Source organism: Blastomyces gilchristii, assembly GCF_000003855.2.
Source record: "Blastomyces gilchristii SLH14081 genomic scaffold supercont1.5, whole genome shotgun sequence".
Classification (NCBI taxonomy): Eukaryota; Fungi; Ascomycota; class Eurotiomycetes; order Onygenales; family Ajellomycetaceae; genus Blastomyces; species Blastomyces gilchristii.
The window spans coordinates 2,861,649-2,877,409 of NW_003101678.1; the positions used below are offsets into that span (position 1 = coordinate 2,861,649).

Sequence of the window (15,761 nt, forward strand, 5' to 3'; positions counted from 1 at the left end):
AATGCCTTAGTGGGAGTAGTGGCAGCCGGCTTCTTCTACTAGTCCTTGTTCTTCTTCTCCTCCACCTTACAATGGGTGTTGAGGAGGTAGATGAGCCAAGATAACCGATTAGGCAGTGTATCACCCTCCTCCTAATTGGGAGCTTTTTCCGTAAGTGAGAAACGGTTGATATGTTTGAATGGGGTTGCACTTCTGGAGTCGATCAAGTGCTATAACCAAGATCCTATATGTAGTAAATCTGTATCAACAAATCAAATTATATAGAATTTAGCTAAGAGCTTTAGTTGTTAACTACACTAATGATATTGCGCTAATAGTAGCGTAGCTAGCTCCTCCCAATATCAAGAGATTAACCATCCATCCCACAGAATTGTTCCACATTAGCCGTATATATATATATATATATATGTCGCGAACCTCAACCATGTTAGTTTGGCTTTCAATTAATAAATAAAGAAAAGAAATAAGAAGGGGGAGAGCGGAAGAATTTCTCTAGAACGAGATGTGCAGGTAGTGGAGACGGGTATATTCAAAAAGTGCATATATGTATAAACAAAAATATCAAAGGCTATCATAAGACTTAAAACAGCAAAGAAAAGATCTCAAATCCAATTTCCGGATATTAATCCACTCGGGAGATATATATAACGCCCGTGCATGCACCTGTAAAACAAAATCCCAATACGTAAGAGAAGAGAAATCTTTGGTTGCAACTAGCGTTTACACCATGAATGATTCACCGCAGCCGCATTCGTCCTCTGTCGCAACAACACCTGTCAGTAAAATGGCTCTATATACATACATGTTTGTATCGAAACTTGAGACGAAAGAGGAGCAAGAATACTTACTGATATTAGGATTCCTAAACACAAACCGGCTAGCCAGGCTGTCCTCCTGCCAGTCCATCTCGCTACCAATTATGCTGAACAAAGCTTTGCTGTCAATCAAGATCCTAACTCCGTCTTGCTCCACCACCTCATCAAATGGCGCGGCTTTATCCACGTATTCCAGATGGTAAGATAAGCCTGAGCATCCTCTATTCTTTACGCCAACTCGAACTAGCTTCGGATCCGGCTGGTCGGTTAGACGTCGTAAATGTACAATAGCTTCGGGAGTGATGTGCATGGCGATTTTGCGGGCTTTCAGTCTGCTCACGCGGCGCGGTTTTTTGGGTGTTTCAGATTGCGCAGGCGCTGCAGGAGTGGCGGTTGCAGTTGCGGAGGCGGAGGCGGAGGTTGATGGTGATGAGGGAGATGTTGGTTTTGACTTTTGGGCCTCGGTTTCAGAGGAACTGGTTGCACTCGTCTCTTTGACGGATTCATCGCTCTTAGGTTGTTGTGGCTGTGGTTGACTATTTGATTTTGATTGCCATTTGCTGAGCACAGGATTCTTGACAGTGATTGAGGATTCAGAGGCGCTACCCGAATTCCGGGCGGGCGGGGGAAAAGAGTCTGGAAGAGAGTAGGGTTGATAGGCGGTTGCGGTCTGTAATTTTCGTTTCGAGGAATAATTAGATGAGCCGTGCGAGGAGAACGATCGGAGGCTAAGAAGACATGCTCGTCGTCGAGCCAACTTGGTGGTGACTGATCTGAGCAGGCCAGATGATGTCACTGGAGGGTGAAGACTCGAACAGAACGACATGGTTGCAGTAGAAGACGAATTGGCAGTAGTCTATAAGGTATATACAGTCCCAAAAGGGATGTTGGTACAAGGGAGTGAGCGAGTATGGAAAACGAGACCTGGTTTGTGGTAGAAATGTGTCCTTGGAGGTCAGCTTGTTGGGATGGGAAGTGAAGGGGGTTTTAGGTTCAACTTATAAATGCAGCATCAGACAAAAAGTGCATGGAAGGACTCGGCATAAGACGGTCCGGGGGCGGGTGACTAATGATCTTCAGCCCAAATCCACCAATCAGCATGGTTGGGTTTCAACGCATTCTGGTTGGTGGCTGGGGCATGTGTGTGGCGAGGTGGTGTGGCACAAATGACGCCAGTTGGTTATCGCGCGGCTAATGCTGACAAAGCGGGTATTTCGAGGCTTGTTACCACCAACTCCGCGGTTGAGCGGGATCCATGTGTGGAAAATCGTTGACTACCCGTATTCTCTGCTCCTGGGGATAATGAACGCCATTCGATTCCCTGGATCTTATTCGTTCACCATTAATAGACGTTGACAATACACAACCGTCGGGCATCCTCTTCCCCAAAAATCATGGAAGCTTCTCCTCTGACGCAGCAATCCAGACCGGACACCTTCCAGCCAAAGATCGTCAAGCTATACGAAACTCTATTTCTTGTATGTTCCAGCTGTTATTATTCATAGCCACTGTAGCCGAATCTGCTGACAAATGATTTACAGAATCCTGAATATGCGGAACCGTCAGAAGGTTTCTGGAGAGAGTTCTTTCTTCTCCCACCGGAGAGGGTCCGCCTGAGCCAGATACTGGACGGTATCAGTCCTGATGAAATCTTGCAAATCCACGTATGTGCCTATTTGCATATTCACGTACATAGTCGTTGAGGACTTGACTAACATAACCCCTAGTTTCACACTCAACAGCTGTTCTCCAGGGCCGTAAAGGAGGCAGCTTCTGGAAAATCTCCATCAAATCTACAGGCTCTAGAGGTTAGCCTGGCTGCATTCTGAATGACCCGCCTAAAAAGACTTACTGAGAGCTTCACAAAACAGACCTTGACAACTCTCTTAGGTGGCGTCTTAACTAAGAAGTACACCAACCCGAGTTCTGATATCATCACTGTTCTCGCTGGCATTGACGAAGTCGACCATGTTATCGCTGACTTTGTCGCTGCCCTGGACGGGATCATACGTAATGGAGCCACCTGTATGATATTACATGCGAAAAACTCAATCATTATGCTTTATCATATAATAAGAACCCGGCTGATTACCTCACGTTGAAATAGCCGAGATCCGTATTAAGGCTGTTGAAGCCGCGATATCAATGACCAGCGGCGGGTATAAAACAAGTCTTATATCCTATTTTATGCATAGGGATATTTTTCCAGCCCTGATGAAGGTTCGACAAAGGCTTCTTATATATATAGGCTCCAAATCTTCTAATCCATATATGCTGACTGCAGATTACTTATAGTTTGTGCATGATTCAGATACCCGCACTCAAATCTTTGAACCATTTGTGCTTCTAGGGCTTCTATCAAACTACAACAAGTTTGAATTCCAGAACCCGTACCAGCTACGACTTGATGACTTTGTAAATGAATCAACCATTCAGAAAATAGTCAATGGAGCTGGTGCGACATGCACTGCCTTGCGGAACGGGTACGTTGCCGTCCAGGATGATCTTCCTGAGGGTTGGAACTTGAGTTCAACCTTGGCCTTCTTTGGCCTTGGGGTTCTGGCGCCTAGTCGCAGAGCTAAGACGCCGTTGACTCCGGAAGAGGCTAAAGCACGCTTTGGAGTTCTGTAAGTATATTCTTTTTTGGTTCTCCTACAACACGTACTACCGAGGACAGGGGTTTTCTGACAAACCTAAAGTCCCTGCCCCGAAGCGACTATATTACTTGCGATATACGATTTCATCAATGCGAATAAGCTGTTTGCTTTCAGTTTTGTCTCATTCATGCCAGAAAAGCGCTCTGAAGAATCACCGTTTTCAAGTTTCCTCTCACTTACCTCGTATCTCCTCCAACATGCATATCGATCGCCAAGAGTTACTCTTTATGCGGAGACTACCTTGTTTTCACTTCGCATACTCGTGGAAGAGCCGTTTCTATGTAAACAGATCTGTAGCGAGGAGATGAAGCGCCCTATACGGCTTTGTCGCCAACGAGCACCTTACCTTCCCTTGATACAGGGAGAAAGGATCCTCGCAACCGTCATCTTCGACATCATGATAGATACTATTAACCATAACCTCCGCAGGGAACTCGACGTCGCCTTATATTGGTGCGTATCCCAACCAGCCTCGGATATTTAGCCACAACACAGTTATATACTAACTCATTGACTTGAACAGTCACACAATCTCCATCCTTCTCCGTCTCCTTACTTATGTCTCCTCAAACCAAACACGTCTCGCATATCACTGGTCCGAGCTCTGGCGGACCCTGCTCACCCTCACCCGTTTCATGACGACTTACGCCAAGGACCTCACCTCAAACCCTCAAATCCACAACCTCGCCACCTCCCTGATTGATCTAATCGCCTTTTGCATATCCGCTGGCGACACCTTCCTCCCAGACCCGGCGTCCTATGACGACCTATTTTACAAGGTCGTCGAGACAGGACCCATCCTCGCCCGCTTCAAAGATACATACGAACGCTCCCTTTCCTCCTCCTCACCAGCAGCCCTCTCAGCCTCCACTGACTCCGCCACACCCTCAATAGACACCCTCATCAGCGTCGCCTCCCACTTCCACTCCCTCCTCTTCCTCGCCGATAAACCCAAGGACACAAAAACAGCAACACAAACACCCACCTCCCCAACCACCAGCACCGAAATCCTCGCCACCGGCAAGAAGAAAAATCTCAGTCCGCGCGAAGTCCACCAGATCATCAAGCAAGGGTATGATACGCTGAGCATCCGGTCGCAGGAAGGGCTGAACCTGTGGGAGAAGTGGAGGGAGGCGGATTGGAAAGCGGAGTTGAAGCGGATTGCGCGCTGCGCGGTTGAGGATGCGAGAATTGTGGTTGTGTCGAAGGCGGAGCAGACGCCGGTCCTTGTGGATACGAGTGTAGGCGGTGGAGGAGGGGGAGGTGGTGGTGGTAAGCAAGTCAAGTAAGACTTGCGTCGTTGTGTCCGGGGACGTTCGTGCGCACCCAATCCATGTTTGGCACTGAGTGCTACATTTTCCGTGTTTCGCGGTTTTAAGATTTTGTCTTCTCGTATGTGCAAGTTTGCGATGAGAAGCCGGTTGTTATACTCAGGGTTTATTTTGTGGTTTACAATTCTGTCTTACGCGCTTGGTTTGTGTAGGGTGATTGTGTTGAAGCCCCAATCATACCAATATAGATCAATGTTCATTTAACTTAAAGTTGTTGTAATGAAAATCGTCCATTCGCACAGAAAAACATAAAATCAAGGAAGGAGGGGAGGGAGAGTTTTCTTCCGTGAGTTGTCAAAGAAAAAATGAGCCACCCTGAAGTTTCCACAACTCGATCTTGCATCGAATATATAATATATAAACCTAAAAACGCCAATAAAAACCACGGGGGAAAAATACGAAGGCAAAGCGAACGCGAAGGGAAAGCAAAGGGAAAGTAAAGGATTAAATAAAAATATCGAGTGAATAGCAAAGCCTGATTGAAAAACTAGGAAAAGGGCGTTGAAAGAAAGGATAGAAATTGTGCCTCACGGTGCCCTTTTGATCACACGTGCCTGGGCGAACTGCCATCTTTTCACAATTCCCCGCGCTTTGCTTGGATTCTTTCGAAACAAAATGGCAAAACATCCAAGATGCAACATATTAGGGTTTTCATATCTCGCCATCCCAGTAAAACGATCATAAAGCCTGCTAACATATCGGAATTTGAACGCAGGATATTGAGAGTAATGCTAGGGGTCATTCTTCCATTGTTAGGGAGGCATCGACTTGCAAGTTCCCTCTCCGTAAAAACGCAGCGATAGCGTGCAAATTCCAAATTGTATGAAAAAATATATATATAAAATAAGGAACAGGATTAAAAGAGGCGGGACGTCGCAGTTCCGGGAGCATCCGGGTTTGAAATGCCCTTTGCTTTGTCGATATATTCGTTGCCGGGGCTCTTATATTTGGTCGCAAACATTTTTTCAGAGTTCCTACTTAGCCATATCGCGAGCTTGGATAATTCTTCACGCAGACGGTTTGTGGACTCTTGGCCTAGGTTTGTCTGCGCGAGAAGCTCAGGTAACGAGGCTGTGAAAAGAAATGAAATACGTGTCAGTTCTAGTTTGCATATATAGGTAGACTGGAAAACAGCATTGGAATATTTTGGTAGCGGCGCAGGGTTAGCTTAGTTGATAAAATGAACAGAAAGTCTTACCGAATAATCTGGCTAGATGTTCCGCTCCATATACATCGCAAGGTCCCTTGTCCACGAAACCTTCGGCCGCAGATTCCCATTTCTTCTGCAGGATGTGATATTGCTCTCTTTCAAAACTGTATAGCAATAGTCGGCCAAGGCATTTATCGAAGTATTCTCTCACGCCAGATAACACTTCTTCCAGCACATCCACTTGTGCCTGTGAAGTTCTCTTGACTTTTTCCTCTTCAAAATATGTATCCAGAATTTTGTTCACTGGGACTTTTGCAGGAAGCGGTACCAGCTGCATGTTCTTCGTGATGTTTTCCCAATCATCCACGAGAAGTGCCTTCAGAGTATCAGGCATCACTATCCTTATTGATGGGCGCGCATTAAAATGTTCCTCCTGTGGCAAATCATCAGTCAACACGTCACATAAATTGTTGGTTTGGCTGATTCCAGGCAATACCGAAAATATGATATGGGTGACTTTCACAGCGAAATCGAAACAGTATCTCTTAAGTAGCATGAAAGGTAAAGATGGGCTACATACCTTTTCAATTTCCGCATCTCTTGATCGCTTGGTGCCTCTGGCAGGGGTGGATGAATGCCTTTCTTCGCTATTTCGATTCGAGCTCATGTCAGAGCCACGGCGCCTTTTCGCGGACGACTGTTTAGTCCGCTGCCGCATCGAAGCTTCCACATCACGACGGAGCGTAGCAGCAAGTTCCCTGTTCTCTTCAGTTGCTTTGCGTAAGCGGTCTTGTAAAACCCAATCATCCCACCTGTCACATTCGTGTTAGCTATGCATCCAGAAAGACAAGACGGCACAAAAAAACTGCCTTCATCTCAAAAAAACAAGATAGACAGGGGTGCATACGTATTCTTCCAGCCCTTGTAGTGGACCCGATACTCGTAAGGGCTTTTCCTGTCATCTGGATCGGTCAATCTGACCTCAAGGATCTTCGCCTCGTAGAGAATCTCATGATGGAAGCAGAAAACCTTCTCATCTTTATGATAAATCGGGTGATTTGCTGGCGCCATGACAGTAGGTAGTACAGCAACAAAAGTATACCCGCTTCAGTGGCTAGTTTTGCAGTTCTCAACAGCCTCTTCTATACTGGGTCCTGCAGCCCGAGAACGGATGAAAGGACTGGGGTACGTAGCAAGCTGGGGTATTTGGCCACACTCGCGAAAGCAAAAAAATAAACCACTGCGACAAAGGACAAATGAAAGGCAATAATAAACACTGTTGCAAATTCAGAAACAGGATCAGTTAACGCTACTAATGCCTCAATCAGATAGACAAGCAGCTACGAAACAGGGTGGAAAACGTCAGCACGGGAAGAGGAGCAACCACCACGTAGCAGGGCAACCCCAAAAAGAAGGATTCCAAAATGTTCGTATTGACAGTTCTGTTGTGAGAGAACGATGGCCGGCAGAGGAAGAATCAAACCAACAGCGGAGGTGTGGCTTCTTTCTTGCTGCGGTGGCTCAGAGAGAGAAATGTCTGGATATTTGGATATTCAACCGAACGAGGACAAGACGGACAAGACGGACCCTTTATTATTATTATATATAACTACGGAGTAAGTTACTCCGTACACCTTTCTTTCACCTTTTGCTGCTCCCCTTGAGAATCTTTTCGTAGCCAACGCGCGCCGGTATTAGTTACCTACCCTGTATCGGGCGTTACGACCCTGTAACTTTGCCCTAAACCGCGTTGATGACTCGGATATTATGTCAGCGTCCGCAGCAAACGTCAAACCAACAACCCCCCCCCAAGTTCTTCCTAAGAGCGCGAAGGAGAGAGGAGAGACAACAACGCAATGCACTGTTCAAAGGAAGGCATTTAACTGGCTTTCTTACGTTTTCCTAAGATAAAATACTAACTGGTGTTATCTGTTCTTTTCTGGGCTTCAGATCTATGCCCGTTTGGATTGTTCTATTGCTGGTTATCAAGAACTGAACTGCACAATTTATGTTGGGATAAAAGTTGGAAGTAAATTCGGCCCCGTTGGAGTTGTGTTCGGGAACTGCCTGGGATTTCACTATTATCCTCGCCATTCACCCATCATGGCCCCTTCCGAAGTGTCAATATTGTCAAATTTCCTTCTCTCCCCATCTCCTCTACCCACCCTCATCTCTTTGAGCAAATTCACAGAGTTATTCCCCAGGCATCTCCGGTCCCACCCGCAGATAAGGGTCCTATATCGAGAATTACAACATATCCGCTCTCAGGATCTTGATCTCGTCAGGGAAAATATCGACAGAGAAATTCAGAGAGGCGAGAGACAAAGAGAAGAACTGAGAAATGCAAAGCAACTTACCGGTGTAAGTGGGATGGACAAAACCGATAAACTAGAAATGGAGATGGATATCCAGCTTTTCGGTCAAAGAGAGCCTGCAATTTCCCCCGAAGATTTGCACACATTGGCGTCCATTCTGCCAGAGATGGGAAAAGCTTGCTCATCGATGGAACAGGAAATTGAAGCTGCAGATGCCGAAGCTGCGCGTATATTCGCAGAACTTAGTTCTACCGTGGGGGAATTAAGTGAACTACGCTATGGGAAATTCAACAAGCCTGCTGATGTTGCCACCAACGCTGTTGACGATGGTATTCGAGGCTTGAAGGAACTTGAGAATGCCTGCAATCCCTCTAGGAAGGGTTGATTAACCCTTTCCGAATTTTTGATCCTTTGGATACCTTCAAATGGAGACGCCCTTGTCCAAAAGCCATTTTTGTTATGGTGCGGCTCACCCGGGTCGTGCAAAAAGCTGGCTGGATTGCACATTAATATGGAACAAGACCCCTCTAGGGAACATGTCAAACCGAAGCTCAGGCCAGGATTAACGAGTCCAGCGACCACAGCACTGTACTTTTCTTGGTTTCGAGATGTGTGGAATCATTGAGGTGGTATGGATGTATTGAGATGGGGTTCCCTTTGTCGAGCGCTTCAACACTATTTGGAAAGGCCACTCTGACCAGGAAGGCTATGGAGTAACACGGAATAAGTTGATTTACTGCAAGTAAACATGATAAATTTCACCAAAAAACCTGGCTGGACACTGCTAAACTTCCGACGTCCCTGCTGAGAAAATGGAGATGAAATCGTCGAAACTTCCCAACGCTTCTCACAAAATGTTTTGAAAAAAAGGCCCTTAAGGTTCAAACTGTGAAACCACCATCCGAACGAACAAATGCACAGGATATTTACGGTCTTTTTCGTTCTATTCCAGGGCAACTCCTTATTATTCCGCGGACAGAATATTGGAGTGGCGGTGAGAGATATTCTTCAGGTTAGGAAGATATTCTGTGCTCTGAGAAAAGTTCTCTGTTTCTGCCTCCATTCCTACAAACATTCGAACCCTCCACTGTCAATCTCCTCCATGTAGTAATATGACCGTTTCAACCAGCCCAGTTCGGCCAATAACGGGTTACCAACAAGCCTCAGGATCTCACCTTCAAGATACTGAAGGCGGACACTCCCTGCGCCTAAGGCCGGTCGGCCGACTTCGTCGAATCGATGCTGCTTTACTGGCATGCGCTGTTTCCAGTTGACGGTCTCGTTCCCATGGCCACGGGGCAATGGAGGAAATCGACAATAGCCAGATTTGCTCCGGTCATCGCCCTCGTGCTTGAACTCCTCGTAGCTGGGCCAAGGTGCCAAGTCACGAATACTGGGATAGGCCCTCCGAGGCACCCAAATGGTCTCTCTGGCGAGAACCAAGGCCAGCCCGTCTGGTAACTTCTTTCCTCCAAGGACCGGACCCACTTGGACCGGCTCGCACCGTCCCCTTTCAATCGCTCTTCTGAGAGCTTGGCATAAAAGACGACTATGCTTCTCCTCCATCCACGCGAGCCTATGGGAAATCCATGCCCCAAAGGTCCTTGGCGTAAAGGGGGATTTTGGCGCGACGTACATCATCGTATTCCGGACCCTCACCCAGGCTTCGAATTCTCTTGTTTCGGTTGACAACCATGTTTGAGATGCCGTATGGCTCATGATTGCCGCGTTGGCGTCTTCAGTCCGGCGATGATGGGAGCGATTTACAGCGGTCGAAGGGTTGGTGTTGAGGTTGTTAAGTTGGGTTCGAACGCTGCCCATTTAATTCTGGGCTATGGGAAACTGCATATCAATATTCGCCGTTAGCTTCTGCAACCTGATATAATGCCCATGGGACCTGTCCCCGTACCTTAAACTTGACTGTTCCCGAGCACACAAGAGCCGTGGCTCAGAGCTTGAAAATTGGGGAGGTGGGAGGAAAGCCTTGCCTACTTTATAGGCAATGTCTGATATTCAATCCAAGAACGCCGCGTTGTATCTGGATGTTTCCTTCTGGTTCTATTAATGGATGCCTAAGGCCCATATCTCGCCCGTGATAGAAGAAGGTTCAGGAAATTTACAGAGTCGAATTCTTTGGATAGCTCTGCCTTTCGATGGCTCATAAGGCGGCTGTTAAAGAGTAGTAGAGGTTGGAGGGCCATGTTTGCTGTTTTTCTGATCTAACCCTTGCTTAATCACTGAAGATTGTATTCGCCCTTTCTGACCGACCCGCCGCTTCTCAAGAAACAAGGGCTGGGAGGCTCCAATTCCAAAAACGAAAGTCTAGCGAAAGAGAAGGGTACTACTGAATTAAATTTGAATGACTTTCATTTGTTGATATTTGAAAGGCGAACAACTGTTTTTTTGACACAAAAGACCTGGGAACCTGAAGTGAAGAAAAATATTCTGTGATATAGACCCATAATTCATTTTCAGTAAGCAGCATTTTGTTCAAGGAGCTATATCCATATTCTCTCTCTTGACTACAAAACCTCTCGCCTCCAGACCAAGGGGTGTTAACTTGTCTGACTGGATTTCTCTGTGAGGGTGTTCTTCATTCCTGTGGCAGCTAGGTTATATTTAGGTTGCTGTCTTTCTAAAACTAAAGAACATTATCTATGAGATGCTTTGATGATCTTAGTGGATTTGGGGTGTTTTAGTTACTCCTGTCCCTCCAATTCAAGGTGCGAATCTTCCAATGCTTCCCGGGGCAGATTCATTGTGACTGCCTGTCTTATTTATACATGTCCACTATTTTTTAATACAAAGGGTATGATCAGATCCTTTACCTATCCATTATTGCAATTGTACTTCCGTATATTCAAAGTATATCAATTAATTGTGTATTCTGCAATAAGTACTCCATAATCCTTCCAAGCGACCCAGGTCGGTCTTGAATATCTTACCTCGGTAGTTAGTTGGTTAGTCTTGGCAGATCTCCGAAACTTTTCAGTTTGGCACAAGTCGACGTCATAGATCTAAACTACGAAAAAGTCCCGAGATATCTTGTTCATTTCGAGCACAGGAAGAAGAAAAACACTGCGTCGTCATATATCGAGAGATAAGATCCCTAAGGATACCAGCAGCAGAATAAGCTACTCTACTTCTTTCTCCATAAAACCGGGGCTTCGTGTCGTATATCCTCATATCAATATATCCTCATATCAATTACACACCATGCCAACAGTTCGCCTTCATCCGCCATCTGAACGAGGCGCGAAGTCAGAGAAGCCCAACAACCCGCTCCCACAACTCCTCCAAACACCTTCTGGACTCGCAATACTAGAGATGCAGGGCACAATAAACCTACCAGACCCATGTGCGGCCAATGACTCAGATACCCTCAACATGGATCTTGAGTCCAGCGGACTCGCCGATTCGCCAAAGCAGTATAGGACACCCATTGGCCGCCTGATATTCCCGGACTACAATGACGCCGCAGACAATGATCCAAATGATAGCTCCTGGATGAAGCGTGTCTATCTATACGTCGGCCGGCACCAGCGGCTTACAGGGGAGGTCAAGAAACTTCCGAGGCCCTTGGCGGCTATCCAACGGGTTGAGGAGACGAGTCAGGAGAGCACGGCAGGCGGCATGAAGGGGAGGAGGACGAAGGCAAGATTGCGGGCGGAGGGGATATTGGATGCTGAGTGTTCAGATGATGAGGAATGTGATAGCTGTGATGAATTGGAGATTGTCGATGTGATCAGGCACAAGATCATATTCTCGTCAAGGCCGGAGCCGGTTTCTTCAGATGAGTAGGCTACGGTAGCGGACGGGTTTGTTCAGGGTAGATGATGGTGATGATTATGATTACGATGCTCAGGTTACATTCATAGCGGTCCCCAGGCGGCAATCTTTATGTGCAGTGTTACTTATATGCATGACGATTCGTTTTTTTTTTTAAGTGTGCTACAACCTGTATGTATATACAAATATAGTTCTTTTCTCCGAATCCCTCAATTCAACCTGTTTCCTTTCCAATAAAACCTGCCCAACAGATTCATGTCCGGACCAGAATGCAATGCAATCTCATTTGCGACAATCTAATTCTCACCGCTCACCGCTCTTTCAGGCCAGGAAGAATAACCTAGTCCTGCAGTGGGTGAAGAAAAGATTTGCAAGAGGGTCTATTCATACATAAAACAGGGCTGTTTGGTTGATATGTGTCGTGGATGGCTGCAACAAACGCCCACCCGAGCTGGCTGGAATGTTTGTAAGCGCGAAGGTTTTGACTTTCTCAATCGTCAACCTCGCTTCCTTTGAACAAAGTTTGCGAGTGTAGGACAGAAGGAATCGCTATACCACTATATACTGAACATTTTCAAACTTGCAGGGCTGGATATGCATGTACGAGGTTTGTTGAAGGAGAGATCCGGGCATCCTTCTCTCAGCGTCTTCACAACAGCCCCGGCATTTCATTTAGCAGCTTTGCTGGCTTGAGCTTCGCGAAATATCCAAAAAGAAAACTTGCGCCTACATTCAATGAATGTTCTGTCTATATTAGGCATGTGCATGGTTTCCTCCCCTGCATTTTCTCAAATGAAAATTCCTAGATATGCCTCGTGTTCTTCGCAGTTCCTATTGACACCAATCCCGCCATCATACCTACCATCCCAAAAGCCCGCTTTAATCCGTCCATAAAACGAGGGGTGTTCCCGAACACATCCGGTCGAAGTTCTAGTGACATTGATCTTCCCAATTGTGCCGCAATAGATACCTCTATCAAGAAAAAAGAATAAAATAAAATAAAAATACCCTTTTTTGAAAATACAATTCTCTCCCAAAAATGACCCGCTCCCTGAGTTTCGATACCACAGGCACCGAAAATGGTGAAATTTTTCCCTCCATATTGGGTCCGGAGTACTACGGTTTCGACCATATCACTTGGTACGTGGGGAATGCGAAACAGGCAGCGTCATATTTCATCACTCGCCTGGGCTTTAACCAAATCGCATATCGCGGCCCGGAGACAGGATCGCGCACCGTGGCCTCATATGTCATCTCGAATGGCAGTGCTACTTTTGTCATGACCTCTCCCGTCTGCGGGAAATTGGCAGAGGATGAAACAAGCAGCTTTGGGATCTCCGACGAGGAGAAAGTCTTGCTTGATGAAATCCATGCTCATTTGGAAAAGCATGGGGACGGGGTAAAGGATGTTGCTTTTCAGGTCAATGCGAACGTTAGGTCCAAGTGGGAGAGGGCTGTGGCTCATGGCGCGGTTTCTGTGCTGAGACCTACGATCATCCGGGGCGAGGAGCCCGGGAGTGGGAAGATAGAGCTGGCTACGATCAAATCGTATGGGGACACGACACATACCCTGGTTAACAGGGACCGCTATAGGGGATGCTTCATGCCTGGATATGTGCAAGTGGAAAAGGGGGACGCGATCAACGAGCTCTTGCCTGCTGTTGAGTTTATTGAAATTGACCACTGTGTTGGGAATCAGCCGTGGAATGGGCTGGACAAGGCAGTGAAATTGTACGATGAAATCCCAATATATATCAGTTTAGTTTTGAGGAGAGCGAAAAGGACAGAACGCGGCAGCTAACCGGATATATTAGCTACGAAGACTGTCTTGACTTCCACCGGTACTGGACCGTCGACGATAAAACCATGTGCTCCGACTATTCCGCCATGCGCTCCATCGTCGTCGCATCACCTAACGAAGTCATCAAAATGCCCCTGAACGAGCCAGCAGTGGGCAAGAAGAAATCACAAATTGAAGAGTAAGAAAAAATCATGCCCAATAATATCCAATATCCATTTCATCCATAGGCAAAAATGAGTATCAATATATTAATATCCACAGATTCGTCGACTACTACAACGGCTCAGGGGTGCAACATATCGCCTTCCGCACCCACGACATCATCAGCACTGTAACCAATTTGCGCAAAAGGGGCGTAGAGTTTCTATCCGTGCCCACAACATATTATGATGCGATGCGCACTCGCCTCGCTGCCATCGGTGCCGGGAACACGGACGGCAATAAAGGGGGAAGCCTAGTCATCAAAGAAAGCATAGATTCACTGCAGGCGCTGAACATCTTGATAGATTTCGACGAGCAAGGGTACCTACTGCAGATATTCACGAAGCATGTGGTGGATCGGCCGACGGTGTTTTTGGAGGTGATTCAGCGGAATAATTTTGATGGGTTTGGTGCGGGGAATTTTAAGAGCTTGTTTGAGGCATTTGAGAGGGAGCAGGCGGCTAGAGGGAACCTTTGAGTAGGGTCAATTTTCGATTTTCAGCTTTTCACGTGTGTGTCCTTGTTGGTTGTGGGTTCCGTAGAAACAGCGAGTGGTTTGCGAAGGAACGATCGGTAGGGAATAAATGTACGAGCTGTCTTGGAAATCTAGAGACAAGAGCAAGAGCATCATGGTACTGTATTTCCAACTCCGATAAGTGTTTATTTAACCTCCTCTCTTCGAATCCCCTTTTCTCAATTCTTCCATCTGCATCTAGGTGGTGTCATTGAGGGCAACACTGGCCCCATATCCCCGCTTATGCACGACGGTGTGCATGACCGAACGTGGCTGCCGAATAGTGCATGCAGTAAGTCGTAGGACAAGCGCAGAGAAGCGCAGAGAAGCGCCTGTACAGAGAAATACAAAGAGGAAAATAAAAGAGGAACATACGGCATGAATACTCCGTCTCAAAAATCTTTCAAATAGCAAGTTACTAATATCATAGAGGAGAACGAATGTAGGGAGATATAAGCAAGACACTGTAGATAACAAAAAAAAAAAAAAAAAAAAAAAAAAAAAAGGAGAGTCGAATTGAAAGAAGGAAAGCACTTGAAGAAGTAGAAACAGGATGGATGGATGGATGACATGACATAGACGAACGTAGAATAACATACAAGCATACAAAACTACATGGCAGTGAAGAAAATAAAAATCGCTGATGGGCTACCTGTAAGGGTGTGGTGGGTGTTCAGTTGAGAAGGTAATGTACCGAGTGCGTAAGTAGATCGATCCAACGCATCCAACGGGCCCCGCTACTTCCGTAATTATTTGGAGACGGCAAAAGGCAGACAGGAAAAAATCCAGACTCGGCTTTAAACATAAAAGAACCAAGAAGGAAGAGCATAAGGATCGCATTGCAAGACATCATTAAAAAAGTGTTAACATGGTATGGGAAAGAAGGAGGAATGAGGAGCAAAACCCGGAGAAGACTGGGAAGTCTTAACAATTGATTGTTCAAAAAATATTCTGAAGAAATGCACACATGTTGGAATAATTCGTACCGGTACCGTGCAATGGTCAGCGATTCTGCGTAGCTCATGGTTGTTGTGGTTGGTGTGACGCGGTGGTGTTGCAGATGGAAGCAGGTATTTGTTACTGTTATCTATGAACGTATGTATTTGTGTTGACGGTTGATAGGATGCAAAATTATGAAGCCGTGGTGGATGTGCAAAGGGTAATAAAATGAGAAAGTTTGGGTACAAT

The 15,761-nt window shown here is 46.3% G+C and overlaps 7 protein-coding genes across 9 annotated transcripts; 4 read left to right on the forward strand and 3 right to left on the reverse strand.

Annotated features, from left to right (window-relative positions):
* Nucleotides 1-237: 237 nt before the first annotated feature.
* BDBG_03521 (iron-binding protein iscA) lies at nt 238-2,820 on the reverse strand. The gene is made up of 4 exons (XM_002626311.2): nt 2,668-2,820; nt 2,508-2,608; nt 849-2,360; nt 238-758 (listed from the first exon to the last, which is right to left on the reverse strand). Exons 3-4 carry the CDS (start codon nt 1,639-1,641, stop codon nt 721-723), a joined length of 831 nt encoding a protein of 276 aa, XP_002626357.1. The 5' UTR covers nt 1,642-2,360; nt 2,508-2,608; nt 2,668-2,820; the 3' UTR covers nt 238-720.
* Nucleotides 2,052-6,225, forward strand: BDBG_03522 (uncharacterized protein). Its single transcript, XM_031721284.1, has 8 exons — nt 2,052-2,293; nt 2,357-2,479; nt 2,543-2,623; nt 2,687-2,840; nt 2,923-3,035; nt 3,111-3,442; nt 3,515-3,925; nt 3,996-6,225. Exons 1-8 carry the CDS (start codon nt 2,210-2,212, stop codon nt 4,759-4,761), a joined length of 2,064 nt encoding a protein of 687 aa, XP_031577788.1. The 5' UTR covers nt 2,052-2,209; the 3' UTR covers nt 4,762-6,225.
* Nucleotides 3,848-7,702, reverse strand: BDBG_03523. Of its 2 annotated transcripts, none has more exons than XM_002626313.2 (4): nt 6,861-7,702; nt 6,534-6,765; nt 6,002-6,386; nt 3,848-5,874 (listed from the first exon to the last, which is right to left on the reverse strand). In XM_002626313.2, exons 1-4 carry the CDS (start codon nt 7,022-7,024, stop codon nt 5,660-5,662), a joined length of 996 nt encoding a protein of 331 aa, XP_002626359.1. In that variant the 5' UTR covers nt 7,025-7,702; the 3' UTR covers nt 3,848-5,659. The 2 variants fall into 2 exon arrangements, with proteins under 2 accessions (XP_002626359.1, XP_031577789.1); XM_031721285.1 differs by having other exon boundaries at nt 6,450-6,765.
* Nucleotides 7,690-11,172, forward strand: BDBG_03524 (uncharacterized protein). The gene has a single exon (XM_031721286.1). It carries the CDS (start codon nt 8,057-8,059, stop codon nt 8,651-8,653), a length of 597 nt encoding a protein of 198 aa, XP_031577790.1. The 5' UTR covers nt 7,690-8,056; the 3' UTR covers nt 8,654-11,172.
* Nucleotides 8,908-10,195, reverse strand: BDBG_03525 (uncharacterized protein). Its single transcript, XM_002626315.2, has 2 exons — nt 10,178-10,195; nt 8,908-10,110 (listed from the first exon to the last, which is right to left on the reverse strand). The coding sequence occupies exon 2, from the start codon at nt 10,087-10,089 to the stop codon at nt 9,334-9,336; it is 756 nt and encodes a 251-aa protein (XP_002626361.1). The 5' UTR covers nt 10,090-10,110; nt 10,178-10,195; the 3' UTR covers nt 8,908-9,333.
* A 113-nt stretch (nt 11,173-11,285) lies between the features above and the next one.
* BDBG_03526 (sister chromatid cohesion protein Ctf8) lies at nt 11,286-12,294 on the forward strand. Its single transcript, XM_002626316.2, has one exon. It carries the CDS (start codon nt 11,485-11,487, stop codon nt 12,067-12,069), a length of 585 nt encoding a protein of 194 aa, XP_002626362.1. The 5' UTR covers nt 11,286-11,484; the 3' UTR covers nt 12,070-12,294.
* A 20-nt stretch (nt 12,295-12,314) lies between these two features.
* Nucleotides 12,315-15,409, forward strand: BDBG_03527. 2 transcript variants are annotated; one of them, XM_031721287.1, is made up of 4 exons: nt 12,315-12,818; nt 12,931-13,788; nt 13,872-14,036; nt 14,120-15,053. In XM_031721287.1, exons 2-4 carry the CDS (start codon nt 13,097-13,099, stop codon nt 14,535-14,537), a joined length of 1,275 nt encoding a protein of 424 aa, XP_031577791.1. In that variant the 5' UTR covers nt 12,315-12,818; nt 12,931-13,096; the 3' UTR covers nt 14,538-15,053. The 2 variants fall into 2 exon arrangements, with proteins under 2 accessions (XP_031577791.1, XP_002626363.1); XM_002626317.2 differs by having other exon boundaries at nt 12,315-13,788; nt 14,120-15,409.
* Nucleotides 15,410-15,761: the final 352 nt, after the last annotated feature.